We start from the raw sequence: 9489 nt of genomic DNA, 5'->3' as shown, positions 1-9489 counted from the left end.
GAAAGAACATATATAAAATATATAATATATATATACAAAATATAATAAAAATTTAATTAATAATAAAATATCATATATTTACATTTTTATATTATTTTTACATTTTAATATCCTTTAATATATAATCCATAATCTGTACTAACCTGTTGTAATCCCAAACTTTGTTGATAAACTTGTTGCGTTTGTTGTTGATATTGAACCATAGGTTGGCCACCTATACTACCCATTGCTTGACCTAACATTTGTTGTTGAATATTTTGAATTCCTTGTCCTATAAATAAAAAATATATTAAATATTTATATAATTATATTAATTATTTATATAATTTATAAATACAAATAATAAATATATATAAATTATTTTTAATTGCTTGTATAAATAAACATTATATAAATCACATTAAAAATACATTATATAATTTATGATATTAATAAATTTGTTATTAATAAATTTATTCAATAAATATATCTTATGAATTTAATTTTCTTAATTTAAATTTCTTTATACAATTTATTATATATAATTATTATGTATAAAAAATTTCTATTTCTAAAATACTAAATAATTATAAAAACATTAAGAAAATAAAATAAATATATCATTATTTATATATTAAAAAAATACAATTTCTTTTCTAATAAAAATTTGTATGAAACTTGTATAAGTATAATATAGTATAATATATAAAATATAAATAAGATTGCTTATAAATAGAAAAAAATTAATTTATTTCAAAATTAAAATTATTACAAATTGAAGATGTAATAATACTAACATTCTATTCCTACAAGTTATATTATAATTTAATTATATTTTATTTATTATTCAAAAATAAATATTTTAAATCAATTTTTGACGTTTCAATAGTATTAAATAAAATATTTATAAAATATATTTTATAAATATATTTATTGACTTGTATAAATTGTAACAGAAACTTGGCAACATTGTTGACTTATACACGGGACGATATAATAAGATATCTTATATTAATAATAAAATCAATATACCTGCATTACGAACCCATGGTGGATTTTTGCCACCTCCAAATGGTGAAAGATTACTCATTTCTTAAGAAATATGTAATATTATTAATAATACAAATTTAACAAGATTTTCACTATATTCTCAATTGAGCGTCCTTCATTCGGGCGCCATCTTTTTAGCTACTACTACTGAAATCAAATACTATTCTATTTCAGGAAGTAAATTAAATTTAAAATTTTTTAAATATATATTCTTTATGAAATTTTCTATAAAAGTGTTATTTTGTTTGATACTAATTTTTCTAATTTATTATTTAATAAAAAATAATTATTATTTTTTAGATAATTATAAAAAAAATTAAGATAAATTTTAATTTGATTCTATTGTATGTTTAGACGCATAGGAAACATTTTCATCAGATTGAAACTGAATGAAAACGCATATATCTTGTTTTATTATCAATCATCGATATCTAATATTTTAATGTATTTGAATTAGTTCATTTTTAAAAAATAATTTTAAATATAAGATAATATTTGTAATTGAATATTTATATAACACAATTATAATAATATAATGTATTATAATAATTCAAATAAATTCATTTTTACTTCATTATGATGACAATGAACCAAAACGTCATATCCGGCGTAGATGCCACAATAAAATTGAACAGAATCATGATTGGTCCACAATCAAGATTATCAAGATCCAAGGCAAAGCATGACATAACATCCTTTGGTTATGTCAAATGAGTTGTATTAGTATAATTGCATGTTCTCTTTTCATTATAAGTTAAAACAAGATTTCTTCGAATTTATAAAAATAATATCCTCAAGTGAAAGAATTTAATAAGAATATGAATGTAATAGATTAATTAATAGATTAATAGATAATTATTTAATATAAAACTTAAGTAAGTATATAGCAATATTTTCAATATTCAATTGAATATATATTAATTTTATGGATAAAATTATAATAAATAATATATGATATAATAAATAATATCATATAATTTATATTGATATTTTTAATAGTTTACGAAATATAAAAATATATTTATAGCTATTATTATTTATATTATTATTTATATAGCTATTAAAAAATATATTTATTATTATTCATTAATAATGAAAAAAAAAATAAAATATATTGTAAATCATATATATGATAAAAAACTTTAAGGCGCAATCATAGAAACGTAATTCAAAATCGTATAAATTTCAAGAATTAAAAAAATTTATTATAAAATATTTAATTTTAATAAAATTATATCTTTAAAAATAATATATATAACTAACACTATAGATTCCTAGATTAAAATTTTATTTCAAATTTTATTTTTTTTTAATTCTATAAATTTTAACAGAATACTATTATTCTTTCTGTTACGTGATCAAAAACAAAACATGCTATTGGTTATTTCACATTGCTGTAGGAAATGTTATACGGGATTGGTCAAGCAGGAAAAGCACGTTTGTCGTTCAATAATTATCGATATTAAACTGAAATCGTCGTTTTATTACATAATAATTCTATAAAACAGTAAACAATTATCTTTGAAAAACAATACAAACAATATTATTCAGTAGAAAGAAGAGATTAAGCTGTCTAAAATTGATTTTTAAAGAAGTAAGCTTTGAACATGGCGTTGAGATCGATCTGCCGGCTGTCAATTGATTCGACCTTCAGCCATTTGAGCCATTTGGGAGCCACCGCCCGGCCGAGACGATCGTCTTTCGCATTGCTCGTACGAAGTTTTGCCGTTATTGCAGAAGAAATGGGTTTGCCGCGAGTTTTCTTCGATATGACCGCGGATACTAAGCCTGTGGGTCGTATCGTAATGGAGGTAAGTGAAAATTATTTTCAATTAATGTAGTTTTTATTTCTAAAACATGTTATCGTTGGAATCCCGGCATGATTGGCCATCTTGGATTTTCTTGAAAGCCGGTTATGTGAGACGATTTTCGATTAGAATTTTCCTCAAAATTGTTATTATGCATATTTTATTATTTGAAATAATTATTTTAAGCGAATAAGACTAAATTTTTTTTCATTCGATATTGTGAAGCATGATACATATAAAATGTAATATATATAGTATTACTAATTTTTTTTGATTTCTACTGAATCGTAAAATTTTCCATTCACGATTGCCGCTGACACGTTTGATTACGTATTCTGTACAGGTGAAACTTTAGCGCGTAATTATAGAATATGTCTAAGCAAATTTTTTTGGTAATTTTAAATGCTATATAAGCTTAAAATATTGTAATTATGATTTTTTACACATGTTAATTTAACATAGAAAAAAAAAAAAATATGAATAAGTTATGAACACGTCATAGCTAGAGTGGAAGTGGTAATAATGTAATTTCATTTGTATTTAGATATGAACGTTAATTCTTACTTATATAATTTTTTTATATACATTGTGTTGTTATATTAATAGTAAAATTTTCCACTTCAATAAGTAAACCAACTATGTAGTTGTGTATATATATATATATATATATATATACTATATTCAATATAATATTTAAAACATTGATTTTTATATTATATTAATTTAATTTCTATTATATATATAATTATATATTTATTTATAAGTAATAATTTAATTCAATGTATAATATAGAAATAATCATCAAATATTTTGTTTGATATAATGTTTTTTAAAGAAAAAAATTGATTAAATTTTCAGTTAAGAAGTGATGTTGTCCCAAAAACTGCAGAAAATTTCCGAGCCCTTTGTACTGGTGAGAAGGGTTTTGGTTATAAAGGAAGCAGCTTCCATAGAGTGATCCCAAATTTCATGTGCCAAGGAGGTGATTTTACCAATCATAATGGCACTGGTGGCAAATCTATTTATGGTGTGAGATTTGATGATGAAAATTTCACATTGAAACATACTGAACCTGGTATTCTTTCCATGGCTAATGCTGGTCCAAACACTAATGGTAGTCAGTTTTTCATTACCAGTGCCAAAACAAGTTGGCTTGATGGCAAACATGTTGTATTTGGAAAAGTTGTTGAAGGAATGGATGTTGTTAGAAAAGTATGTAATTATATTCTTAATCTTTTGCCTTATTTCATACAGATATATAGATATTTAAAAAATATTTTTAATCATATAATAACTCATAATTGATAATATATGATAATAATTTACAAAATATAAATTGAATTTTTATTACTTCTATTTTAAGAACTTTAAAATATAAACTTTAAGATATATTTTAATCTATGAATGATTAAATAATTTAGTATTACTTTTTTTTTTAATATAATTTAATATTGTTTTTTTTTTGTTTTAGTTGGAGGCTATGGGATCTCAAAGTGGAAAAACTTCCAAAAAGATTGTAATAACTGACTGTGGAGAAATGTAGATTGTTCAATTAGATACTCTAATGACTGCATTTTTATTTAGCTGTTGCATACAACTGTTGCTATCTTTATTGTATGATTCATTCATTCTAATCATCGCCGCCATTTTTCTTTAATATTATGGATTGAGTTTCATATAAAAGAAAAAAGTGTATAATTTTTAAATTAGAATTAACAAATCAGCTGCATTGTACAATCTTTCATCATAAATAATTGAAGTTGGAATACGTAATGAAATAGAATTTATTAATATGAATTTTTGGTTTGTTTTTTTATTATAAAAAATCGTTCAATTTCTCATTCATCATTACCTGTAATAAGCAACATTCTTCTAATCAAAGTAATATAAAACAAATGAACAAAATTTAGATCCAACATTCTTCCATGAAATATTTCTCCTTTAATGATATTAAATTATATAGCACACTAAATGTGTATAGATGAATCGTGCATTTCATAAAATAATTCTTCTATGTGTCCTACTCATATTTTAGTATCCAATCAGGATAAAATTCGTAAGCAAGGTCCATAATTAGTGTTACATGATTGCTGTACAATGCATTTATCTGTGACGTTACGGAATATTTTAACTTTTCTATTGTGCTTTTATACTTAGACCCATCAAAATAATGCTCATGTTATCTAGGGCATTATTCGTTTTTATATGTATACACCATTCCTTTTCTAAGCACACAAGATAATAGAGATTTGATTAGTGTAAACTGTAATATCAGATAATGCCTTTAGGTAATTCCATCTTATTTTGATGTAACACAAATGTTGAAAGATGTAGTTTCAACGGTCACAGTAATTGGGATTTCTATAAAATAAAATTGTTTTCAGAACTAATTGTTGTATATTTATTATCATAAATAAAGTATGAATTCCTTTCAATGGAACCATATTTTATTAAGTTATTTTATTAAAAGAAAAGGTTCATTTCATAAATATATTTTATAATTTTAATTTTTGTTTATTTTTAAATTTAAACTTATTTAAAAATTACATTAGAGATTTCATATTATAAATTTATGCTGTAAATTGAAATTGTTTAAAAGAGGAAAAATATATAAATAAATTTTAATATGGATTTTTCCACATTAAATTATATATATATATATATATATTGTATAAATATATGGTTGATAAGTATAGATAAATATAATCTGAAATGATAAATGAAAATGTTTTTATTTTGTTCATTGATATGGCATTTTTGATATGCCTTTTACTATTCATAATTTTTATGCACTTTGTAGTAACATAATCTAACATGTAATGTTAATTTCATTCAATTTTAACATTAATATAAATTAAATGAAATCATATGATATAATCACATGATATCAATATTAATCAAAATAAAAATATGGATTAAAAAGATGCATTAATTAATAAAAATAGAAAAATTGATATGTAATAAATAATCATTACAAATAATCATTAATATTTTGAATTTTATTTTTAAATAAATACTGTTTATTAATTGACAATATAAAAAATATCATATGATTATATTTTTAAATAGTTATTGATTAAATTTTTTTTAAAAAGAAAAAAAGAAAGTAGGTTAAACTTTTGCAGATTTTATTAATTCTGTGAAAGCTGAAACCATAAATACAATATGAGTATTATATCAACGTTATTTCGTACAGGTAGCCACACATGTACGTAACAGTCATATTTAATGAAACATTTACATATTATTCAGTAAAATTCATTTTCATTTTTTTAACATTTGTATATTAATAAAATTACCATAATTATCTGCTCATTGTTTGTTTCTTTGATTATATTTTTAAAGTATAACGATAGTATGTCCATAATGTAACATAAATATCACTCACATTTTGACGATCTACAGATCTAGCTACGATTTTACAATACAAATTAAGTCGTTATTAAAAGTATGTATGTGTAAATTTTTATACACACAATTATACATATTTATATATATGCGCATTTATATAATATATTACAATTATTTATTGAGCCTTCGACCCGCAAAGGCATACACGCATTACATTTTCCTTCAACAACATTTTTTTAAGATTTTGTTTGATGAAAGAAGGATACCATTAAGTATTGAATTTAAGACTGAGAATTTTTTAATCATTCTTTAGCCATTATATTTATTGATTTTTTTGTGCTTCAATATCCATTTGTGGATATGTAAGAAATATTACTGCCGTTTTTAATATATTATTTAAATTTTACTACTGGAAAAGACAGTTAAATTTGTCAATGTCTAAAGACAGATCTACTGCTTTTAAAATTGATTTAAAATTGTAGAATTTTTAAAATTTTTTATTGATAAAAATATATATCATCTTTCAATTAAAGAATTTGCATATTATTTTAACTTATTAAAAAATGTGATTTTTAAAAAATTAAAAATTTGAAAATAAATTGATTAATATCTAATTATTTATGAATTAATTTATAAAGAATTATTAAAAAAACCAAATTAAATAATTTGTCTTTTTTTTGTAAATATAATTTCTTAATTGTTTGAAATCATATTCATAAATAAAAAATTGTATTATGATTGAATGATCTTTTATACGGGATACACTATACACACATATGATCGAAATATTTTAATTTCGAAACGGTCGTATCGTTCAATAACAATCTGTTTTATATTTGACTCTTCTCATAAGAAAACAATATTTTTTTTATTTATGGAATATCATATAACATTTATTATACGACATATTTTTCAATTATATTTCGAAATTTTAGCTTCGAATTTTTGCTTAATTATATTTTGAATATTATAATTTATTAAAATTTATTTAAATATAGAAGTTGATTAAACCTTTGTTCACATTTACTTGTTGAAAGTTGCATCCATTGAAATATTTAGATCTACGATGTTTTATAGATTTTTATATCTAATTTTTAACCATGGATCCCGCAATGTCAATGAATCTGTTTCATTCATCCAACTGTAAAATTTCAATGAAATTAAAAACATTTTTATAAAGATGATTAAGTATTAATAAACATAGAAAATAATTATAATATAATTATGACATTACTGAGAATCTATAAATGTAATATGGAAAACAAAAGGAATAAAAATACAATAGAAAATACTCCAGTTTTGAAATTTTTACTAATAGATATTCAGAATCATGAATATTAGAATATTAAAATTGATAAAAATGATAAAACAACATCTCGTAGAAGGAATGGAAAGAAAATATACGTAGTATTCATTAGCTTGAATTAAATGAGATGATCAATTATCTATTAGGTCGTGTTAATCTTTGAATAAATTCTTAAACGAAGAAGCGTTAATCAAACGAGCGAGACCCGTGTTTGTATTTCCATACTACTTGACGAATAGATCTTTTAAAGAAGAACAGATAGATGGTTCGCAGGATTCGGTTTGTTCTTGGTCTTTGGTACTCGAAAACCAACTCGTCACTTTACTTGATCTTGGTTTGTTCGGAGATACCGAGGATTTGCTGCTCGATCCGGTTGCTTCCGCGTCATTTCCTCTTTGCGCCGTTAAAATTTTTTCAATTGCGCTACCCAATACCTACAACAAAATATTTTTCTATATTTGCTTTGAAAAAATTGAGAAAACCATATATATACAAAAACCTACAATTCCTTACTAATCAAATAATATTATTATAATTCTATACAATAATTTACATTAATAATATTAAATCAAGACGTAAATTACAGAATTTCCTTTCGTAATTACACAATTTTATTTTATTTTATTTATATTTATTTTATATTATTTATATGTTGAATCGGATGACTTTTATTTATAAAATTCATTTGATGAAACTAAATTTGTTGCTACCATAAAAATAAATCATTAAAATAACTCGTGATTTGTAAAATTTTACCAATAATATTTGTGCAAGAAAGCTCAATTAATAAATTATCGCACACGAAATACAATGAAGAACGAGAAATACAACAGACCTGAGCGTCTACCTTCGTTCCACTGGTGTCATCCCATACAACTTTGTGCCTGATATCGATACTAGGAGACGTTTTGCCCAGTGTCTCTTTAACCGCCTTCACGACCTTCGATTTATCGAACTTGAAGTTCAAACTAGCCGTGATTAAATCTTCCGGCTTCTGTTTCTTCGACATCGGTTGATGTCTCTTGGTGAACCAATTCGACGGAGCCATGATAGTCGAAGCTGCAGCTTTCGAGGATCCGGCCAGCTTGCTTTTCGCCCCGTGAAGAATGGATACGTCGAAACTGTTGGAACGAAAACTTTTCAATCGACTTCGTTTCTGTTCAGCCGTCTTCCCAGACCAACTCGACTTGCTCTCCTCGCGTGTACTCGATCCTTCTTCGCCGCATCGGTTGATCTCGGTCGCGGAAGAGGCCAATGAGCTAAGGATCGATATCAGATCGGTGTTGGAGCAGACGATGCCCGCTGCGCCGGAAACGGAAGCACTCGTGGCTCTCGGCACTTCCGAGGCCCGTCTTCGGATAGAGGCGGTCGGTGACACAGAAGGTGCGGGCATTTCAGAGAATCGTCGTTTAGGATATTGGGTGTATCGTTGAGTCGAGCTATTACCTTCCAGTGGCTGGATCTCGCACACTTGTTCCGTCGACGTCTTGTACATCTTTAAGAGCACCTACGGATAAGATTGGTTTCAGTTGAAACGTAACTCCCCTTTTTAATTTTGTTTTTTCTTCGCGCGAATTATTAAAATTGATGAAGTAAAGAAAATGAGTGAATTAATAAAAGTGATTAATTTTAGACACAATGATATACGTGGAATGTATAGAACATTTCTTTATGCATATTAATTAATTAAAATGATGCATTGTTTAATCTGGAGATGGATCTGATGCATTGCTTACTCGATCGGTAAAAAATTACCGACCGAGTTAAATTTATCATTAAATCTTAACCTTCTTCGCTTTCATCTCCGCGATATCGTCCATAATATCTAATTGAAGATTGTGCGAGCTTCCGGTATTGCTCGGTGGTCCACCCATTCTGGATTCCGAATCTCGACGACCCGGCAATATTCTGGTCGCGCCTCCGAGTGGAAAAGCGGCAATTGATTCACGCCGATTACGGCTGAATAGAGTCTGTGGTACTCTGGAGATGGTGACG

General features: G+C 24.9%; 3 protein-coding genes across 5 annotated transcripts in view; 1 reads left to right on the top strand and 2 right to left on the bottom strand.

Moving 5' to 3' along the window:
- LOC102677857 (cell division cycle and apoptosis regulator protein 1-like) overlaps positions 1-1069 on the bottom strand; it is a 7912-nt gene extending 6843 nt beyond the window's left edge. The window contains exons 1-2 of the mRNA XM_031512754.1: positions 1012-1069; positions 144-271 (exon numbers count right to left, since the gene is read on the bottom strand). Coding sequence (XP_031368614.1) covers positions 144-271; positions 1012-1069 — 186 coding nt within the window. The remainder of the gene's footprint in view (positions 1-143; positions 272-1011) is intronic.
- A 1330-nt stretch (positions 1070-2399) lies between these two features.
- LOC102676340 (peptidyl-prolyl cis-trans isomerase-like) lies at positions 2400-5227 on the top strand. Its single transcript, XM_006620548.1, has 3 exons — positions 2400-2840; positions 3696-4049; positions 4309-5227. The coding sequence occupies exons 1-3, from the start codon at positions 2637-2639 to the stop codon at positions 4378-4380; spliced, it is 630 nt and encodes a 209-aa protein (XP_006620611.1). The 5' UTR covers positions 2400-2636; the 3' UTR covers positions 4381-5227.
- Positions 5228-7001: 1774 nt separating this feature from the next.
- The window catches only part of LOC102675919, a 41916-nt gene continuing 39428 nt past the window's right edge, over positions 7002-9489 (bottom strand). For all 3 annotated transcript variants that reach the window (XM_006620545.2, XM_006620547.2, XM_006620546.2), the window contains exons 5-7: positions 9282-9489; positions 8330-9001; positions 7002-7928 (exon numbers count right to left, since the gene is read on the bottom strand). In XM_006620545.2, coding sequence (XP_006620608.1) covers positions 7719-7928; positions 8330-9001; positions 9282-9489 — 1090 coding nt within the window. In that variant the 3' untranslated portion in view covers positions 7002-7718. The remainder of the gene's footprint in view (positions 7929-8329; positions 9002-9281) is intronic.

This window comes from Apis dorsata, unplaced genomic scaffold (genome assembly GCF_000469605.1).
Source record: "Apis dorsata unplaced genomic scaffold, Apis dorsata 1.3 scaffold_517, whole genome shotgun sequence".
In the NCBI taxonomy this organism is placed as follows: Eukaryota; Metazoa; Arthropoda; class Insecta; order Hymenoptera; family Apidae; genus Apis; species Apis dorsata.
This window is presented reverse-complemented; position numbering and strand designations above follow the sequence as displayed.